This window comes from Brassica napus, chromosome C3 (genome assembly GCF_020379485.1).
Source record: "Brassica napus cultivar Da-Ae chromosome C3, Da-Ae, whole genome shotgun sequence".
NCBI lineage: Eukaryota > Viridiplantae > Streptophyta > Magnoliopsida > Brassicales > Brassicaceae > Brassica > Brassica napus.
The window spans coordinates 19057368-19079453 of NC_063446.1; the positions used below are offsets into that span (position 1 = coordinate 19057368).

Sequence of the window (22086 nt, forward strand, 5' to 3'; positions counted from 1 at the left end):
TCTTTGTTTATTTATTCATGTTATGTATAATAATTGTATCATATGATAATGTCTACCTTATAATAAATAGTAATTATATCGGCTTACTGTTAAAACAAAATAGTTAGGTAAAGTTAGTAAATTTTAAAAGTATAATAATTAAGTATAAAATGGTGACATAATATAATTAGAATATTCTTTTTACAAAGAAAATGAATTAAACCATTGCAGAACATGTTGTTTCGTATTTTGAAAAAGTCAAATTTTGAAGAAAAAAATTGAAATTAACTTTGATCATTGAGACAAAACCTTTGCTTCCCATTTTTCTCATCAATCTTTTTACACTTTTTTTTTTGTTTATACTTTTAAATGCTTGGATGATATTAGATGTTGAAAGAAGCTTAAATCTTAAAGGATTAGAAAGTATGATATTATTTAATATATCGAAGAGTTACTGATGTGTATAAATATTTTTCAAAATATAGCTCCATGTAGGTTGGAAAAAAAAATTCTTACACTAGGCTGAAATAAATAAGTAAGCAAGGGCGTTATTGTTACAGAGATATAATTATGTAAAAGTTGGTATTGTATTTTATTTTTTTTTGCTAAAAGGTATTGTATTTTGACCCATTTAATTATTTTCAGTTTGGTTTCTTTGTGGTTACATTTTTTTCATAATCGAAAATTTAAAATTAATGTTCTCAATCATTGAATTAAAGCTATTCCAGCAACTCAGAGAAATGAAAAGAGTTGATCACCAAAAACTGAAACAATGGATTTCAAGCTCCTGAACGATCTGTCGGCCACCCTTCTACACAAATTTGAACCGCCACCGAGTAACCCTAAAATTATTTTTGCTGCGCCTTACTCTGTTTAAGGCTACAACATGGTAGAGTTCTGGGGAAGCTATTTATTACATATTGTTGTCTTAACTATCTATTCATTTGAGTTTTCCTCCGTACTACACTTTGTTTCAAATAATGTAGGTGGGGATACCATTGAATACATGGATGATTTGTATGAAAAGATCTAAATATAATGTAAACACTTACTTAAACTGAATTTCTTTGATAATTTGTCTTTTGAAATCAGCAAATTGTTAAAAACGAATCAAAGAGGGATGAAAAAGATAGGTGCGATTACCATATTGTATTAAAATTTGGATTTTTCTGGAAGAGAGCTCCAAAGTTTTTATTAAATTAAGCGATTTAGAAATTTCACTATATTGAACTATCTAATACGGTAAAAAGACATATATGGCTTGGAAAATGATAAATGACTGATCTAAAGTGCAGATTTTCACTTGTGTGTAGGTGGATTGGGAACGATGCGAGCGCAAATTTCCTTGAGGTAAGGTGGGAAGAATGGGTTCAGTGGAAACATTTGAGGCCAACAATTTGCATCTAAGGATGAGAACACCTTGCAACACGGGGCTTCAAGATTTTCAAACTTGCCAGAAAGAATTGAATTGGATATTTGGAGCACACATCCCTCGACGTTAAAAAGAGACGACCAACATTTTACCAAATCAATAGGTAAACCCAGAGGAAAAAGTGCAGGTATTGTTGCTGGGGGTTGCACTTGAGCTACTCTTTCAGTGGCAAAAGTTACAGCCCAAAGAGATGCAACTAAGATCATTGAGAAAGAAACTTTGCTTCCCATTTTTCTTATCAATATTTTTACAAATTTTTTTGTTTAATTTTTTTAGAGTTTTAGATACTTGGATAGATGTTGAAAGAATCTTAATATTTATATGATTAGAAAGGAAAAAAATTATTAAATATATCAAAGAGTTACCTATGAGTATTACTCCCTCGTTTCGATTTAATTGTCGTTGTCGGAAAAAAAATTTCGTTTCAAATAAGTGTTGTTTTAGAGTTTCAATGCAAAATTTATTAATAAAATTTTTCACTATTTTTTTTATTGATTGAAAAATGGTTAGATGTATAGGTAATTGTGTTTTTGTTTTGGAAATATACAAAATCATATGTTGTGTGCATAAAAACAATTAAAATGAAACGGAGGGAGTGGTAATTATTCGAATCGTAACTCCATGCAGGTTTATGAAACATTTTTTCTTACATTATGCTGAAATAAATGACTAACGCATGGGAGTTATCATTACGGAGATAAAATTATGCGAAAGTTGGTATTGTGTTTTGGGACCCATTTAATTTTCAGTTTTTTTTTGTTTACATTTTTTCTTTCATAATCAAAATTTATAAATTAAGATTCCCAATCAGCGAATCAAAAATATTCATACAACTCAGAGGGATCGATCTCCAAAATTGAAACAAGGAATTTCAAGACCCTAGATGATTTGTCGGCAATACTTCTTCACAATTTTTTACCGCCACCAACAAACCTTAACATTTCGTGTGCCAACCGCTATAAGCCATTGCATTTTTACGGAACAACTTTATAACTCGGGATTATCCTACAGATATTGGTAATATATTTTAGTTACAATAAATGCAAATCAAAGGATCACAAGTCAACCGAAAAACCCTAAATCCTTAATGCCAATTCATCAAATATATAAGTTACAAAAAAAAAAAAATTCATCAAATATGCCAAATTGAAGCTATTGCCGATTTCTTTTCAATCCTTAATCAGAAATTATTTTTAGTTTTTCTTATTGTCTCTCGATGTAAAAAAGCTATCAATTCGAATTCGCAATTCAGACGGCTTATTTAGGAAGTCTAAATCTGGCTTTTTTTTATTTGTATCCCATCCAATTAGGTGTTACGTTTTAACCCAATAGGTTGGTGAAAAAAAAAATTATGATTTTTATGGATAGTTTTTAAAATCGGGTAGTTACACCATATATACAACAAAAATACATAAATACACTAACTAACTAAAACTTTCCTCTCTTTATTTTCTCTTTCTGTCTCTCTCTACTCTCTCTCCCAAAATCAAATTTTCCATTTTTAAAATTTGCAGATAATTTTTGGTTGGGGTATATAATAGTATTATTAAATTTAGGTTACACAACTGTTATTAAACCATTTTATATTTAAAATAAATGATAAATAAATTTTGTTTGGAATGGAGAATATTTAAAACGCATCTTCATTTCGAGGTGTGCATTGTTCTTTGTGCAACATAGCTGAGAATTCTTATACTCCCTTCGTTTCACAAAGAGTGTCACTTAGACACTTTTCACACATATTAATGAACTCATTAAAATGTATTTATGTTTTCATTAATATCACATATCTAACCAATAGTATTTTAGATAAATCGATTTATTTATCAAATCAATGTATTTTGCAATTAATTTTGAACTGAAAGATTTTATAAATTGCATTGGTATTGTAGAATGACATTCTTTGTAAAACAAGAAAAATGAGCTAAAATGATACTTAATATGAAACATAGGGATTAATTCCTATGATTTTTGTTGAGGTATTGCTCCTCTCATTTCCAGCTATTGGTGATTGGGTTAAGTGCGCTTCAAATGAAAGGCAACTCGTTGCGATACCAATTTATTTCCTCCATCGAACGATTCAACTATTTTGTAAACCTTTGGTAATCCTAACGGGAATTGGTAAGGGTTGTATTAATTTACTTTATTTTATTTCATTTTTGCTATAAACTGCTGTATGTATAAAAAAAATTAGATCCTTTTTAAAAAGAAAAATGTTGAAGTAGGATTAGGATTAGGCCAAAAACTCTCCGAAAAGGTCTTTATGCGTAGTCAACAAGTTAATAGATGGAACGAGTGAACTCGTACTTGTTTGACGTCTACGGCGAACCCATGGAATCCTTCAAAGTCAGCGACCAAAACAAATCTAATTCAATATTTGTTGTCGTGAGGGGCAGATCTTATTGATCCACGAATCATAATCGTCTAGTAGTATAACGACTTCTTTATCTCGCTCTACACGGAAACATGGAGCTCAAGTGATCCAACGTTATGACTATCTTCACGAGAGATCTCAGCCATAGGTTCGTTTTATGTGTTTTATTACCGCTTTTCATTTTCCAATTCCTGCCTAACGCAACCTGCCAGCAAGAGTCAGAATCCAAGGTCACGGCGGAATCAGTAATTGGAATCGTTTTGCTTTCCATGTTCCTATTATGTATAGTCGGTTGCTGCTTCTTCTATGCATGCCAGAGTGCAGAGATTGAGGCGGGAAGCCGTCAAGTGCTGCACACTAGAGCAAGGCATGGGCTCGACAAGGACATCATCGAGTCCTTCCCGTTTTTCCTTTACTCAGAGATTAAAGGGCTCAAGATAGGCAAAGGCGGAATGGAATGTGCAATTTGTTTAAACGAGTTCGAGGATGAAGAAACACTACGTTGGATGCCTCCTTGTAGTCACACTTTCCATGCTAGCTGCATCGATGTCTGGCTCTCTTCTTGGTCCACATGTCCGGTTTGCCGTGCAAATCTGTCTTTGAAACCTGGTGAGAGCTTTCCATATCCGAGCATGGATCTTGAAACGGGAAATGAACAAGGAGGTGTTCAAGACGACATAAACTTGACAGGTAACAACAATGCAAATTATACAACACCTCGATCGAGATCTACAGGGTTATTGTCTAGCTGGCGTATGGCTGAGATATTCGTCCCTAGATCTCATTCGACGGGACGTTCAGTGGTTCAACTTGGCGAGAATCTAGAACGATTCACACTGCAGTTACCGGATGAGGTGCAAAGACAACTGGCTAGCTTGAATCCGACAAGGAAAAGCCTCATGGCCTTACCTGAAGCCAGGAGTTCGAGACAGGGCTACAGGAGCGGCAGTGTTGGAAGCAAGAGAAGCAGTTTCTCTCAAGGACGACAAACATTTCAGCGGGCCCTATCTATGTCTCTCTCTTTCTCTTTTCAAGATACTTCCCAAACTAGGGACAAAGATTCTGGTGAACGGTCGTTTGAACGCCTCATGCCAGAGAAGGTCTAACAACTAATCTATCTACTCTATCTATTTTTTCTTTCAATGGACGAAATTAAGTCACAAAAAAGGTCGAGTTTGATGATTATGGTTGCGATTATCCACGCGTGCCACAACTTGGTTTAACAATAAACTGGTTCTAGTATTTTTATTTTACTAAGGGTATGTAAACATAGTAAGAGTCAATGAGATTTCGATTAGCACCGTTCAAATATCTTGTACAGCTTTTCAAGGGATGCTACCTGCAAAAAGAGTAAAAAGAATGTGATTATTGTCTTTGTGAGATTTGATTTGGACTTTTTGTAACATGTGAAACTTCTATTGGTAATTAACAAAATGGTAACCTTAACAAAAGTTCCGTTTGAAGCCATGGAGGCTGGTGGCTTTAAGAACAATCTCATAGACGGAAACAGCACATGTTGGATTGACCATTCACGTTGCGCCCATGCGGTTTCAGCATCTGAGAGAAGGTCTTGGTCAAGAACTGACTCCATCTCGACGTTACCCCCTGCAACAGTTTAATGTAAAAATTAGATTCTCACTTCCTTCTCATATGCAGAAAACCAAAAGCAAAAAGGTAAAATACCTAAAGCTGGATTCTCCTGAGAGCTCTTCTCATTTGTCTTAGTATAAAACCGAACACCGTCACCAGATGGATTTGGCAAAAGAGGAGGATGCATGGCGTAAAAATTCCCAATAGCTGCAGAAACTCCTTGAAAGCAAGCCTTCTCATCTTCCCATTCAACCTAAATAGCACGTTAGGGAGACATTAGAACCCACTGTTCCTCTGATCAGTAACATTACTGTAGAAGCACTTTGATTCAGAAGTACTCACATCATTTCCCAAGCATAGTAAAAACTCAGGAACACGATCCATGTCAGGTGTATACTGGTCGAGTATGACAGGAAGCCGTGACAAATTCCCATCGGAATCAATGAACACGCTGAAATACTCCTCTAACATCTCTACCTTTTCCATAAGGAGTTCTGTATTCATCTATACATTAAAACGAAACAAGTTAACCAAATCCATAGGCAAACATTACAGCATCATGAACTTGTTACAAGTTGAGTAGAAGGCGATGCAGAGGGAAGAACTTACTTCGGCGATTCTTTCTTTCAGATGATCTTTTTCGTTATTTTCAGGATCTAGATCCTCCTCTTGCAGAGCCAACAATATCAACTCAGACAGAGGGGCTGGATCGCTAAGCTGTATTGCATTAAAATGAGCAAAACGACGAAGAGTTTGCTGATACATGAGCTCTTTGCTGCAAATTCCAATAGGATGGTATACGGTATGAGCTTTAAAAGACTTCGTGTAGACTCTCTATATTGACAAAGTAGAATATCATCCATTAAACATTTAGACTTGAGAATAATACCTGAGGTTCACGACATTTGCTAGATATAGATGTGTTTGATACTGAACTAAAGCGAAAACATCATCTGCCATTCCAACATATGTGCAATTCCTTACTGTCTCCAGCAAACCTAACAGAGAATAAATTAAAGAGAAGCGGTTACAAGGATTGGTTTAACGAAGATTATGTTCAGAGGAGTAACAATGCCGAGCAAAGCAACCTGGATGGTAGCAGCTGTCAATCCCAGAAAGAAGTTCCTGGACACTAGAAAGATCAGCAGTTTCCTTTGGGTTTCTTCTTTGTCTTATAGAAGACCTGCAAGACAAATAATAGTATCACACACAACCAATAAAACAAGCTCAAATTTTGTTAATATGAAACTATATACTGTATGTTGTATATCAGGTAAGGTCGTACCTTACTGCACTCAAGCTAGAAACCGTGTCAGGTAGATTATGGGGCTTAGGTTGCAAAAACGCATGTAACCTTCCAGCTGGATCAGATGAATCCGTTCTCACCATTTTATGCACAGGAACTTTCGGTGTTTTTTGTCCTAGTTAAATAGAAGAGCACAAGTTATTCTATGAAGTGAAAAAGTGACAAAAGAGTATGCAACGGGAAAGGTTTTACGCAATAAAGGTAAACAACGCAGCCAAATGAATCAGTACCAGAAGGCAGCGGAGAAACTGGAGTATCACTTTTCGAGGATTTCAGCGTAGATTGAATGTATTCCACTTTCTGTAGCACGAAGGAACACTTATAATTGTTCTTAATCTCCAACAAAAAATATTGCTTGAAGTTGTTTTGCACGCGCATACCTGCTCTTGAAACGTCCTAGTATCATTTGTGTTCCTCAGTTTCAGTTCAACCTCTGACTGTATCATATCGATCATGATTTCCTGGTTTAAAAGGCTTACCTGCGCTTGACCAAAACCATTTATCATTTGATGCATAAATAAGGAATTCGTGTTAAAAGTAAGTTAAGTAGTAAATACACAATCTTATCATAGAAATAGTTGGACACATGAATCTTAAGCAGCTGTCTCAAAGCAATTACTTCTTTTTTTGTTGGGTGAATATTGATATCAACATGCTCCCGTGGCAAATTGATCGACATATAGACAAAAGGTTTGGATGCTTTTGGTAATGTTGCAGCATAAACAATCTCAACGGCTCTTTTTAAAGCTGAACATTCCACCAATCTATCTGTTGTAACCGATAAACCAATTATCAGTACAGTGGATCATCTAGTGATAAATTTCATACAACTTTTAATTTCTATTTGAGGAAAGAAAGTCCTCACCATTAATAAAAAGCACCAAAATGGTCTTCTTAGCAACATAGTTCGAATTGGACACAAAACCTTCCATATCAAAAGCACAACCGGAGGATTCACCAGAGGAGACTTCTACTTTAATCAAGCTTTTCGCAACTGACACACCGTAAACTGATCTGATAGAATCAAGCCTTGAAGACGACACGACAGAGTGAACATCAGCCTTGACAGCTCCATGCTGGCGAGAAAGCAGCAATCATTAAAAAAAAAGCCAAGTAGACTAGTCTAGTTACTAGCAAGTATTACAAACCTTTCGACAAGAGAAGCTAACGTTATTGTGATGAATGGCCATCCGGCTCAGCAAATCTACTATTTTTCCATAATCATCAGCAGAGTTCTGAAGTGTCTTCCTTCTAGCAATCATATTATAAAACAAATTCTCCACCTAAAACATAACAAAACTCCAGAATCAAAGTTACTCTTTTGTTCAACCAGTTTGATAACTTTACCATTATTTGAGTTCCTTTGACAGCCGCACACGCCTTTGGCTCATGCTCCATCACACCATCTCTGTAAGACACTCTGAAACAGAAATTGCAAATATATAATTAATAAGAAAAATGAGCAGAGCAAAACATATCTTTAACAAATCAACGTTCCAGACCTGTGACCATGAATCTGGCCTTTGGTGATAGTGGTGACAGTAACATGAGCAACGTAAGTCATACTAGCAAGTGCCTCTCCTCTAAAACCCATCGAACTAAGAGAGAACAAATCTTCATACTTGCTCAGCTTCGACGTCGTATGTCTCTCGCATAGAATCGGCAAGTCTTCACGCTACAATACGAAACAACAATTGAATCATTTTGCTCCACATCGAGAACGTTGATTTTCAGTGTGTAGAATCTTTACTCTAATGCCGTGGCCATCGTCGGAGACTTGAATTAGCTTCAAGCCACCGTCCTTAACAGTGACGCTTATGGAAGTTGAGTCGGCGTCCAGGCTATTCTCGACGAGCTCCTTAACCGCCGAAACTGGACGCTGGATTACTTCACCCGCTGCGATACGGTTTACCACTGACTCTTCTAGCCGTTGTATCTTCGGCGGGTCTCTCGGTGCAATCGACGGAGACGGAGACTCTTCCACCTCCATCGCCATGGCCGTAGACTCTTCCTCTTCCATCGCCACCGCAAGAGGCGAACCGTCCGTCATCTCTCCTCCGCCCAAAACCTCGCGCCAGATACAAATTAGTGTCGCTTAATGTCTGCACATCGGGTCAAAAACGTCGTTTAGAGCCCATTTGGCCATGTTTGGGCCTTTAGCCCAGTTAAACGCCATCAAGGCAACGACATCGTTTTACTTGTCCCCTAGTTAAGCCTTGGTGTTTGCAAGTGAACCGGATATGATATCTGAACCGAACCCCAAACAAATTTTGAATCCAAAAACTCAATTCTAATCTGTAAAAGTGCTTGAACGGTTTTGTAGCACGCTAGCTTGGATATTAGTTATTATCCGGATCCTACCCGAACGGGAATGGTTACCCCAAAAACACCTGAGAACCTTTATAAATCCAAAAATCCCCAACACCTGAATTCAGATAATTATCGAAAAATCTAAATTAGTACCAGAAATGAATATTCAAAACTCAAATGCTAAAGCTGTAGATTTATTTGCGACAGCTGCATTTACCCTCATTGTATACTTCATTTCATATCCATCTATCTCCAAAACATTCAGACTTGATATGTATGTTGAATCATTAATCGTTTGGTCTTCTTAAGAGAGGTATGTATTCGTTTACCCTCACATGACAATCGATAGATACCTATAGAGTTAGTAGTAACATGGAAAAGTTTTCACGAAAAATTAACAAATTTGTTTAGTTTTTTTTTTTTACGTCGAACGGCCAACAAATTTGTTTAGTTAAGGTCTGTCATTTCGAAGTTTTTATTTGTAACATATTTTACCTTTCTTCTTAGTTGAAGTATTAAAATGTTGTTCGCTACGATAAGGCACATTTTCGGATTAACTTAGGAATGACAGTTATTAATTAACTTATCCGATAACTTGATCATGTTAACTTATTAGTTAACCATCTATCACCCTTTCACATTTTGACCAAGAGATAACATCAAATTTAGTTGTTAATCGATATCGTTTTCATTCACGATAAAGAATTTTATGTGTTTGGTTTAGGTATTTGAATAAGGAATTATATTACATTTTTACTTCGGGAAGTATTCAAATGCTGTTCGATATGCATTACATTTTACCAACGCTGGGATTAACTGAAGACCGGCAGATATGTAATATCTTATGTGAATATATTAAGAAAAAAAAACCTACATAAAACTTTGCAACAAATGCCATACGCCTAGCTTAAAAATATCCAAATGGGCTTACATCGGCCATCCAAAAATCTGAATAGCCGAATAATTCTGATGTGTACTTGAACGACCCACAGCTCCAGACGTGGCTTCAAAGAGTTAATATTTTCTGTGAAAGTGGCAGAATAATGGTTCTTATTATCAAAATCTTGTATCATCTTCGAGTATGTTCATTTGTCCATCTGGATGAACCATTTTGATGGAAATGATAACTAAAATCATTTTAATGAACATCATCCAAATGGTTCATCTATATGAGTTTTAAAAATTTAGGCTAAAATAAAACTCATCAGAATGAATCTAATTGGCGCATCTCAAAGGATATAATTATCTCCTAGTTGACAAATAATCAAACAAAATAATGTATTAATAAGGGTAAAAGAGAAAACTTATACTTTTCTTAACATGTGTGACACACTCTTAAACTACACTTAATATGAACAGTGTAAGTATTTATATATACTAGTTTTCCCAGGTTTACTTAGTTATAAAATGGTTCTATCAACCGAGTCTGATTTCAATTTGAATCCCGGTTGATTAATTTTGGAGCTAAAATGAATTTCAACACGTTATAATTGGTCCCGATGACAATACGAACAAAGTGCCATTGGGGAAATGTCCCTACCGACGATATCTGACGCGAGGCTAAAGGAAAAGCAGTTTTTTGTTTAGTGCGCGGTAATATATTTGATTATATGAAATTAAAAGTGAAAGAAACCTAAACAAAAGACGAGTTCAGCTTTGTAACAAAAACAAAAGAGTTTTATTCTGATTTATTAGAGTTACTAGATTTTGACCCGCCCTTAAAAGAGCGGATATATTTTTTGTTTTACATTTTTTGAGAAATTTTATTTTTATATTTATGTTTTTTAATCGTATTTGTGTGTTTTTTGTATAATATTTCTCTTAAATGATTAATAAGAGTTTTAATAATTGTATTAAAATAGTTGGATCACACCTATATGTCATGGTGATGTTTTAATAGTTCTAATTATAGTTTAAAATTCTAAAAAAAAAAAGTTTAAGAGTTCTAATTCTAGTTTGTTGTGTTCGTACCCGTTAACAATTATATTTTTTTTTCTGTATCTTAAAATTTGAGAGAAAACAAATAAAAACCGAAAATGAAATAAATAATAATAATAATAAAAATAAAAATATAAAACAACAACTATAAATTGACACTTTCTCTTATACATCAAACCTTAATAACACAAGTCACCTTTTTCAGACACCTAACTAGATACCAAACTAATTTTCCATATGCCTAACTAAACAAAATAAAACAAACACACTCCTCTGTTTCTTGTCATTGGGCAAAGGACTTTTAGGTCAAAAAACATCAAGAAAACCATGAAAGCGTGGTTCCAACACCCTGTGTCTTAGAGTGTTAAAAAATACAGAAATGTGTTCTAAAGAAAAATCAACACTCATATACTATTTTATTTATAGACATAGTATAGTATATTACAACTTTCTTCCTCCCCCTATTCTCTCACTTCTCTTCACTCCTCGCTCCTTTTCTCTCGTCCTCGTTCTCCTCCCCCTCCTCTCTGCTCCCTTTTCGCTCCTCCTTAGTCGTAGGCGAGGACCATCATCATTTAATTCTTTACAAAAACGCTTAACATTGTATTTTTGATATGAATTCAATGTTTTATACTATTTATTTAATAAATATAGTATAGTGTAGTACATGCATATTAGTTTATTCTTCATTTTGTCTAAATATTACAAAATGTATGAAAACATATTTTACAATGGAGGAACTTCTAAGAATATAAGTAGTTTTCTTTCATTTTACAATCTGACATATTTCAAAAAGAAACAATATAATGACAGTCAAAACTTGTATGAAATGTTCAAAATTTTTGTTTTTTATTGTTTACTATGTTGGTCATTTAGTTATTTTTTGTCGGAAAACTTTCATTGATTGATGCCCATAGGTATCAGACTTTACAATTTTAAGAGGCCCAATATAATTTTTTTAAAAGTTTACAGCCTAAATTTAAAGAGAAGGGAATCAACGTTCGCTAGGTTTCTAGAGACACGTCTTGGACACACATCACTTATGTCGTTAATAACAATTTCGGCCGCCACTGCAGACCTTCAACATCGCTAAATCTCTATATCGCTTCTCCGACTTCTTAGCACATCTCCAAGAAACAGAGCATAAGAAGCTCTAGACATTGATACCAATCGAGTTGTCCCTTCTCTTTCACTTTCCTTGCTCATTCACGACCTTCATCATCTTTCTACTGGAGCGCATCAGCCATCTCAGATAACCATGACTCGGAAACCTTTAAAGCTGACCACTAAGGACTGCGGCATGAAGCAGGCACGATGTTACCCAATCAAGAAAGATGGGTCTGATTGCTTAGAGATCGGCCGGGATAAAACTTAGAAATCTCGAAGAATCACTCTGAAAGTTGATAGAAAATGGAAAAAATATTATTCAACCCCAAATCAAAAAGACAAGAAAGAGACCATGAAGAATAGCTATGATTGAGGTTGAAATCACAACAATAATTGCCAAAGCGAAGTGAGAATCTGATTAAACGAAAGAGAAAATCGATCTCTCGATCGAAACTATTATACAAACGAACAAAAAAAAACATAACTATTTCCTTCTAAAAGATATTTGATGTGGTAAGAAGGAAAGAGAGAAAACATTCTCTCTCTAAAGAAGAGAGAGATGCTCCTCTGAACCAGGGACGGGCCTGAATACAAGCCCATCAATCATTTGATTGACGGCCGAGGGCCGATCAGTATAAAAAATATTATGGGGCCAATTTTTATAACGATTAGATAGCAGAGATGGTGCAAGAAGCTATTATATGGGTCTCTTCCTTAGGCTCCCTGGGTTCGAGTGCTGAGTAGTGCGGATCTGGGCCAAAAAAAGTTTCTCTCGCTTCTAGTCTGCCAAATGTAAGGATCTGAACTTCAAAGACTTGGTCATATAGCATTAGCTTGGATTCCTAAATTTCTAACTAGTTTAGTTTAGATTAGTTTCTGTTGGTAAAAAAAATGTCTTAAATTTTCAAGGTATTTATTATAATTGGTGTGTAAATAAACATTATTTCGTTTGTGATGGGTAATCATGGAACATAACTTCTGTCTAGTAAATATATTTCCAGAAATGAAATTATTAAATTAGTATCTTAATATTTTGAAAGAAAGAAATGGCTTAACTGTTTTTTTTTTGGTTCAAGTATTTGTGTTTTTGGTTAATTTGGTTTGGCTACAATCCCACCAAAATGAACTAAAAATAAAATCAGTTCGGTTTGATTTTCGGTAATTTTGGTTATGTATTTTTTTTCTCAAAAAAACAATTTTGGCATTTAAGTTAGATTTTGGTTATATTTTTTAAAAAACTTGGATAGTTTTTGTTAATTTAGTTATTTTCGGTTACTATGATTATTTTTGGTTAGTTCAGTATTTTTCAATTAGTTTGGTCAATTCGATTTGGTTATTACGGTTAATTTTGGTTATTTATTATTATTTTTAAAATCACAAAACGAACCAAACCAAAAACCAAATTATTTTTCAAAATCATACCAAATTAAACCAAACTTAAAACCATAACCGAACAGAAAACTGAAAATTTTGGCTATGTTCAATTCGGGTGGTCCGGTTTGGACAAAATCAGTAGGCCTAGAAAAAACAGTAGAAACCGGTTACTAGTCTACTTGACCATTAATTTAACAAAAAAGAAAAATATTTTAGTTTATTGGTGTAAAAATTAATACTACCATTTATTTTGGTAGTTACAAAAAGTTTAATAATTTAGATGTACTAGTGGTTACATTATTAATTTCTTTTAAAAAGAGGGTAAAGACATCTTTTACTTTATTGGAACAGCTTTTTGAGTTGTAATTTTGAGACGCATTGGATTCCTTGTTTGACCATTGTCTACCTGAAAAACCCGCTAACATTGAATATATACATCTCTGTCTTCTCTGTCCCTTTCTTCTTCTTTTCTCAATAAAATTAAAAAAATGTCCCAAGATTCTGCGACTACTACTACTGCTTCTCCGCCGCGACCTTCAACTGCCGTCGAGACAATGCCGAAGGATTCCCATACCAATCCTTCCTCTTCTCTAATGAAACAAGACTTTAAGGATGAAGAAGAAAAGCCAAAGCAACTACCTTTGGAGCCGGAGATGATTCAGCCGCCGCCGGTGACTCCCGAACCAAATCCGCAGCTGAGCTCTGACCAAGATTCGTCGTTGCCTTTAGTTCCGGAGCCGGAGGAGACCAACAACGCGGCGGAGGTGACAGAGCAGTCTCACCAAGTCACGCCGGAGACAGCGACTTTGGAGCAAGAAGGTCCCGAACACGCGGCGGAGAATTCAGAACCGCCGGTGACTACAGAGCCAAATCCACAGCGGAGTTCCGAGCAAGATTCTTCGTTGCCTTTAGTTTCGGAGCCGGAGGAGACCAACCACGCGATAGAGGTTTCAGAGCAGCCTCACCAAGTGACGCCGGAGACAGTGACTTTGGAGCAAGAAGGTTCCAACCATGCGGCCGAAGATTCAGAACCACTTGCAGTAACGGCAGAGAAAATGTCTTCGGAGCCAGAAGGCCTCAAACACGCGGCTGAGGATTCAGAGCAGCCACATCAAGTGAGGCCGGAGACAGAGCCAGAGGAGCCTAACCATACGGTCGAGAGTGATTCAGAGAAACCACATCAAGTGACGCCGGAGACAGAGCCAACGCAGAAACTGATGTTAGAAAAGCGGAAAAAGTACACGGAGGTTGCAGACTGGACAGAGCCGGAACCACCAGACGCGGCGGTGTTAGAAGCTGCAGCGTCGGCGCCTCAGCCAAAGCAAACAGAGCCTCAAAACCCTGTAGTGGCAGCTCAACCACCAGCTTCTTCCGTGAAAACAAGATCCTTGGCGGAGATGATGAACAGGGAAGAAGCTGAAGAGAAACCAAAGATTCAGATTCCTCATAGCCTCGGCTCCTTCAAGGAAGAAACAAACAGAATCTCCGATCTCTCAGTCCACGAGTTAAACGCTCTTCACGAGCTCCGTCACCTCTTGCAAGAATCAACCACCATTGACTCCAGCAAAAGCTTCATATGGGGTGTGCCACTTCTCAAAGACGACAGAAGCGACGTCGTTTTGCTGAAATACTTGAGAGCGAGAGATTTCAAACCGCAAGAAGCTTACTCAATGCTCACCAAGACACTCCAGTGGAGAATGGAGTTCAACATCGAGGAGCTTCTCGACGAAAACCTCGGAGACGATTTAGACAAGGTTGTGTTCATGCAAGGGCAAGACAGGGAGAATCATCCTGTCTGTTACAACGTCTACGGTGAGTTTCAGGACAAGGATCTTTATCGGAAGACGTTCTCGGACGAGGAGAAGAGAGACCGGTTCTTGAGGTGGAGGATTCAGTTTCTTGAGCAGAGTATAAGGAAGCTAGATTTTGTGGCTGGTGGGGTTTCCACGATCTGTCAAGTAAACGATCTGAAGAACTCTCCAGGACCTGGTAAAACCGAGCTCAGGGTAGCCACTAAGCAAGCTCTTCATCTTCTTCAAGACAATTACCCTGAGTTTATCTCTAAACAGGTATACAAATCTTCTGTATTGACAATAATATTTATATGTGAATGCTCAGATCTGATATTGTAGAATTTTGTGATCAGATATTCATCAACGTTCCATGGTGGTACCTTGCTTTCTATAGAATTATCAGCCCTTTCATGACCCAAAGGTCAAAGAGCAAACTCGTTTTCTCAGGTCCTTCAAGATCTGCAGAAACCCTTTTCAAGTAATTAACAAAATATTTGAGCTTTTTCTTGACTTTGTTTCTATAACTATTGTTAACGTAAGTCTTTTTGGTTTATTAGGTACATATCACCGGAACATGTCCCGGTTCAGTACGGTGGACTAAGTGTGGATAACTGCGACTGCAACTCGGATTTCACACATGAGGATACCGCCACTGAGATTACCGTTAAACCAACTACCAAACAAACCGTCGAGATTATTATTTACGAGGTGTGCCACTTTTTCTATGGACAGTTTATACTTTATACAAATCTTACACTTATGCATGTGATTTGTTACAATTGTGCTTCGGATTATTTTGTCTGCAGAGATGTACAATCGTGTGGGAGATAAGAGTAGTGGGATGGGAGGTTATGTATGGAGCAGAGTTTGTGCCGGAGAACAAAGAAGGATACACAGTGATAATTCAGAAGCCGAGGAAGATGGCTTCAGGAGATGAACCGGTTGTGTCTCAAAGCTTCAAAGTTGGAGAAGTTGGCAAGATTTTACTAACAGTGGATAACCCAACGTCCAACAAGAAAATTCTTATTTACAGGTTCAAGGTTAAGCCTTTGCCGTGTGAGTAACAAAAGTTGCATCTATCTTCAAGTGTTTCTTAGCTAGAACTTGATCATATGATTGTTGGTTGTGTTTCTTTTTCTTCTTCTTCTATGTGGCCGACATATGCGTGTGTTTCCTGTTTGTTAAATGCGTTTATTTTAGATTTGTATTTTGCTTTAGTATCTCTTTAATTTGCTTCCAAGGAGGATGATGTTTTGAGTAGTAAATGGCTTTTAAAGGATACAGGTTTTTTTTTGTTGTTCAGGAATTAAGTGTCCAGTGCAGATTGTTAAGAAAAGAGTATGACAATGATTGCTGTAATTGCATCTTGCTAAATCCTTATAATTGCTTCTTGCTCGATCCTTATAATTGCTCCTCTGAATATCGCTTAGCATATATCAGCGGAATCTTAAACACAATCTCATCAGGGACTTCAAGCCAAGTGTAGCAAGCAGTTCCTCTTGTGGTTATTTAGAACAAAATTTGGATGCCACTGATGAAGACAAATAACAGAAAAATCAAAAAGGGAAGATATCAAGGAGAGTGTTGAAAAAACTTAAAAGGGTAGTAAACAAACCGCGTGTCTGATCATTAAAAAAAAACTCGAGCTACGAGTTTGATTCACATGTAAGTAATTAATATGATCAAATCCACACATACCAGATTACCAGTTACCAATATCAAGTCATCAAATTCAACAAGAGTAAAGAGTAAAAAAAGTATTTTAACTCGTGACGACCGATCCTCTTAAATAAATATAGTGTTACACGTAACTTTAAACTATTAAAAACAACTCTAATTATAGAAACAAAACAAGATGAATGATTTTGTTCAAAAAAAAAAAAAAAAACAAGATGAATGATAGAAGAGAATTAATTTCTCCAGTCGTTGAACAAAGCAATCAAAATGGAGTGATATCATTGATAATGATGGATATGCTATTGATAAATAGATGCAATCACCGATTAAGATTGATCTAATTGATATCCATTCCTTTTATCTACATTTGCATGGAAACAAACAAAAATCTAAGACAAAAGAGGAACCCTAATTGGATCGCTATCGCCGTCATATTCATCTCCACAATCGTAAATAGATCTAGCCTGATCCTCTAAGTATCTATCAAGCAAACTACCTTCGATCTCATCTTCTTCCAGTTCGAGTTCCCCGCATCCTTCCTCGCATCGCCGCAAATCATCTTCTTCGGCGGCGAGAACTTCCGTTACGACGGAGGAAGGTGCCGATTTCACGATTCGGCTGCGGAGGCCACTGAAGACCTCGACGGCGCAGAGGAGAGGGAAGGAAAGGCAGAGAAGAGGTAGAAGGATAGGCGAACAGAGTAGGAAGAAGACGAAGCGACTCAACCGTGTAGGGAGGAAGGATCCGGCGGTTAGCATGACGTCAGCGGAAAGAAACGGCGGCGTTCATCGGTTTCGTGTTTTTGGGGGTCCTACCGGGAAGCTTTGGCACATGACTTACTTTCTTAATCCAAAGACTTTTTTTTTTCTTCTTTATACACTCATTCAGTCTCTTGCCGACTTCCATGTTCCCTTAAGTAATTTTTAATATTCTTTTTTGGGTTGTCTCTCACAAGTAAATTTCTGATGAGCAAGCATGTGCCCTTAAGTAATGTTTTTATATTTTTTTATATTTACATAGTTTGGGAAAATTAGTTGACAAAAGAACAAGATAATGAATACTTAAGGATAATAATCTGAAATGCCCGAAAACTTTATAAAACTTTTTTGAGGTGCCTCTGTTATAAAAAGATGAACTAGACTATGAACCGCGTTTAAAAATACGAGAATTTTTTTAACAAAATCTAGTTTACAATATCATTAGATTTTAACATTTTCATTTTACTGTATTTTAAAACTATATAATTATATTATTTTATATTTATATTAAATAGGTAAATTATATAAAGCATTACTTAATTTTTTTAATTATTTCAACCGTTTAATCACAAAATTTTAATAAAATATCTGTAATTTTTTGCTTAAATTTTTGATATATACTTATTTGTTAAACTTTTCATTATTATTTTTTAATTATAAAACTTATTTGATGTTAATTTGTTGACTCTAACCTTTTATTTGTATAATATATCTTACATATATAGTTATATGTTCTTAAGAATAAAACCAATTTAAGAATAAGACTCTAATATTTATTAAGTTTAAAGAAATGCAATTTTTTTATTTATGAAAATAAAAACAAAATAATGTATTAATTTAATTAATTTTATATTAAATGATTTTTTTGTAGTATCTAAACCAGCAAAAATAGTTGTACTTATTTTTAACTTTTTATAAAATATTTTAGTGATTTTAAATAAAATAATTTAAAAGAATATAAATAAAAAGTTACTAAAAATGTAGGACCTAATGTTTTATATTGTTTGGACACAAAATTAGTTATTGTGTTGTTTAAAAACACATTTAGTAGTATAATGTTATTTTTCATAATTAGATAAATGAATTTAACTATATAGTAGAAGGTTGTATTTAATTTTAAAAATTACAAAAAAGTTGGATCCATGAGAATGATTTTGTTCTAATAAGAGAGATTTCTTCTTCATTTAAATTTAAATATGGTTAAAATCTAAAATATCCTAAATGAAACTGACTAACTATTAATCCGACCTAACTTACTCCACCCGACCCGACAATCCTCCCGGATCTAAACCTAATCTGCATGTTTTCTCTGTTTTCTTAGTTTCTTTATCTCTCTCATTCCTCTCAAATTCTCCTAAAACCCTAGATTCTGACTAAGGCGATGAAATCGACGGAATCAATTGTGCCTCCTCTCGTCCACTGTTTTCTTCTCATTCTCTTCTTCCATCGTCGAAATCAACAAAACCCTAGACTTTGTTTTCCGTCTCTTCTCTTATGTGTCCTATCTTCCTTCTCCTCTCTTTCGCGCTTCACCCGTGTATTAAACACCTTACTTACTACATTTGTTGTTGATTTTGTTGTGGGTTTGAAAGTATTTTGATTTGTGCTCGTTTGGATGTTTGGTTGTTAATCAGTTTGGTTATGGTCAAAGAAAAATTCTGGGTTTTATTTTTGATAAAAAGTTGTGTAATCTTTGTGTCAAAATTATTAACCGAAGAGAAAACCTTTAATTGAAAATGTTGAAAACAATAAATGTGTTTTCTTTTGAGATTATGGAGCGTGAATTTTTGCTTTTGAGACTCTGAAGATTGAATTTTTGGTTTTGAGATTAGTCTAGTGATGATTCTTGAGCTTGACCATGATTTAGAGTCAATGTTTTTCGTAATATGGTTTGTTATATTGATTTGGTTATGTTGATTGAAAGCGATTTTGGTTAGATTTTGTATAAAAAGTTGAAAATGTTCGTGTGAAACTTGTATATTTAGGAGAGTAGTCTAAAATCGAATTGAATGTTGGACATGTGAAAGCGAATTGGTGATTGAGGTGAATGAATGTTTGAAAGTTTAAATGTTTGAGCATATGTAGATTGAAAGCCAAACTAGATTGAATGAATGAATATTTGAATTTGAGCATGTGGATGTGCAAAAGAAAATTAGAGACTAAATAATTAAAAGTTTGGAGATTTAATGGTTGAATGAATAGTTTTGAGATTTGGCAAACCAATGATTTTTGAATTGGAGAATGATTTGGGAGAACTTTTTTTTTTTGGATATTGAATGTTTTTGTTAGTTTCAGTTGTGATTGAATGTTTGTTGTTTTCGGATATTCAGAGGATCGAGAAAATGACAGGCCGTAAACAATGTGTAGGGAAAAAACACCATAAGCGAAGAGGTTGTCCAAAGAAACATTTCTCCAGTAGTAGAAGAGCATGTAGAAGAGCTTTCAGACGAGAACAGTGGCGGAACTAGACATTCATTTTATAGGGGTCATAATTAATTTTTCATTGCTAAGGGGGTCATATATGAGTTTTGAACTCAAGACATGGCGGTTAAAAAACTATTTCTGACCAATTTACCACATAAAAAACATTGGATGTAAGCCCAAAAGTTTAATTTTGTAAATTTTATAGGGGTCAGTTGACCCCCTACTTACAAAGTGGCTCCGCCACTGGACGGAAACAATAGTGATGATCTATTTGTACATCTCAAGTATGCATTCCATAAATTATTTCACTGGTTAGAGTAGAAGAAATTGGTACTGATGGGTGACTTAGTTCTACTATAACATATTAGCATTACTGGTGTGACTAGTATTACTAGGACAGACTAGTTCTACTAAGTTCTAATATAATTTACAAGAATGCCAACTAGTGCAACCTATTGTGATATACTTCCAGAACACCTAGTTCACCAAGATTTGTAAGATGCATTGTAGGTGCTATGTGAACCTGTGATCATCAAAAAGCTTGAATCCGAGTTGCCCTAGTTCACAATCCAACCTTTGCTTTATAGATTACACACAATTCGAGTAAACTGGTTCTTCTTAAAAAACCAACTAACTTTTTCAGTTAGCGATCGTTTGTCTTAAAAAACCAACTAACTTTTTCAGTTAGCGATCGTTTGTCTTAAAAAACCAACTAATTTTTTCAGTTAGCGATCGTTTGTAATGATCATTGGTTAACATCTTGATGTACTGATAAACTCGATTGGTAGCTAACTCAACTCCAAATTGGCAATACTTTCTTCGCTACTAAAATCCTGCAAAACCATTCTCTGTAACTCTTATTCGGTGGAGCTTGGTTCCAAAGCGAGTATCCCCCCCCCCCCCCCCCCCCCCCCCCCCCCCCCTTTCTCTTCATTAACAGAGAATCCCCATCAGGTAATTGCACCCAATTCTCATACACCCATGACGAATAGACATGAATCATAGAAGAAGAAGACTTTTGAAAATGATTCTAACTTGCGCTAGAATAAAGAACAAGTGATTTTTCAATTTTTTTTGTTTTTGTTAAGAAAATTGATATAGTCAAATATCAAAATAGAAAAAGGATTTGCATATATTTTCGAAATATATGGTAAATGTACTTCCAATATTTTCAGAAATTTGGTCATAATTATTCGTAGATTACAAGTTCTATTCGGTGTAGAAATAAGATAAGATGTTCGAAAACAAATTCTACTAATCTTAGAACATTGAGTTGTTTGTAGAAAGCATTTTACTACAATTTTAGAGTATGTTAAGAATATAATATGCATTCAGAAAAAAATTGAAAATTTTGAAAATCGTAAATTACTTATCCTAATAAAAGTAGAATGCCAAACAAAACATGGAATTCAATTTTCAATATGCACCTTTTCCTAGAATATAAATCTGCTACATGTGTAACAAAATCTGAATTTTTATTTAATAAGGTTTAGAATCGTAAAATACTATTACATTGGTATAGATATTTTTTCAATAGTTCTTATTTTTCATAAATTTTATAGGTTTTTAAAATTATTTATTTCATTAATTTGATAAATAGAAAGTGCAATAAAAATAAAAATAGAAAAAATGTATTTCCCTATAAGGAAAAACATACTGAATTTTTGGTTTATATTTCTAATATTCGTTTTGATCAAATATGAAGTACAAATATGCATACAACTTTATTAATAAAATACTATTTAAAATGTTATTCTTTTCTAACAACCCAATTTAAAATTTCCTTATACACAAAATTTATAATAATTAATTATATAACCAAATAAAATGAAAAAAATGGAAATTGATTTATTTTTACTACCAAATAAAATTAGAATGAAACAAGTATTCTTTTTTTTCCCCACAAATTCAATTTTGCCCGGTACATTGTATAATGAATTTTTTACATCTAGATGCACTTTCTCACATTCAAATTACACTACAAAACACTTATCACTTGAAACACATTTTCTTTTGTTAAAAAG

General features: G+C 34.9%; 3 protein-coding genes across 3 annotated transcripts; 2 read left to right on the forward strand and 1 right to left on the reverse strand.

Annotated features, from left to right (window-relative positions):
* The first annotated feature begins 1992 nt into the window (after positions 1–1992).
* LOC106435651 (putative RING-H2 finger protein ATL37) lies at positions 1993–5094 on the forward strand. The gene has a single exon (XM_013876560.3). The coding sequence runs from the start codon at positions 3902–3904 to the stop codon at positions 4889–4891; it is 990 nt and encodes a 329-aa protein (XP_013732014.1). The 5' UTR covers positions 1993–3901; the 3' UTR covers positions 4892–5094.
* On the reverse strand, positions 4938–8775 carry LOC106435650 (DNA mismatch repair protein MLH1). Its single transcript, XM_013876559.3, has 16 exons — positions 8432–8775; positions 8184–8356; positions 8029–8101; positions 7830–7964; positions 7547–7757; positions 7301–7449; positions 7062–7160; positions 6912–6981; positions 6661–6796; positions 6464–6558; positions 6265–6373; positions 5985–6150; positions 5718–5879; positions 5469–5628; positions 5227–5390; positions 4938–5124 (listed from the first exon to the last, which is right to left on the reverse strand). The coding sequence occupies exons 1-16, from the start codon at positions 8729–8731 to the stop codon at positions 5080–5082; spliced, it is 2247 nt and encodes a 748-aa protein (XP_013732013.1). The 5' UTR covers positions 8732–8775; the 3' UTR covers positions 4938–5079.
* Positions 8776–13797: 5022 nt separating this feature from the next.
* On the forward strand, positions 13798–16482 carry LOC106435676 (patellin-5). The gene is made up of 4 exons (XM_013876587.3): positions 13798–15479; positions 15557–15681; positions 15761–15911; positions 16010–16482. Exons 1-4 carry the CDS (start codon positions 13899–13901, stop codon positions 16265–16267), a joined length of 2115 nt encoding a protein of 704 aa, XP_013732041.1. The 5' UTR covers positions 13798–13898; the 3' UTR covers positions 16268–16482.
* Positions 16483–22086: the final 5604 nt, after the last annotated feature.

Excerpts from the sequence above, each read along its gene's own strand:
- LOC106435650 (XM_013876559.3), bottom strand. The coding sequence starts at position 8,731 with ATGACGGACGGTTCGCCTCTTGCGGTGGCGATGGAAGAGGAAGAGTCT. Across the intron at positions 7,758-7,829 it reads TTAGCTTCTCTTGTCGAAAG|CATGGAGCTGTCAAGGCTGA; the intron begins GTTTGTAATACT and ends CTTTCTCGCCAG. Across the intron at positions 6,797-6,911 it reads AGTTTCTCCGCTGCCTTCTG|GACAAAAAACACCGAAAGTT; the intron begins GTACTGATTCAT and ends CTATTTAACTAG.
- LOC106435651 (XM_013876560.3), top strand. The coding sequence starts at position 3,902 with ATGACTATCTTCACGAGAGATCTCAGCCATAGGTTCGTTTTATGTGTT.
- LOC106435676 (XM_013876587.3), top strand. The coding sequence starts at position 13,899 with ATGTCCCAAGATTCTGCGACTACTACTACTGCTTCTCCGCCGCGACCT. Across the intron at positions 15,480-15,556 it reads CTGAGTTTATCTCTAAACAG|ATATTCATCAACGTTCCATG; the intron begins GTATACAAATCT and ends TTTTGTGATCAG. Across the intron at positions 15,912-16,009 it reads TCGAGATTATTATTTACGAG|AGATGTACAATCGTGTGGGA; the intron begins GTGTGCCACTTT and ends TTTTGTCTGCAG.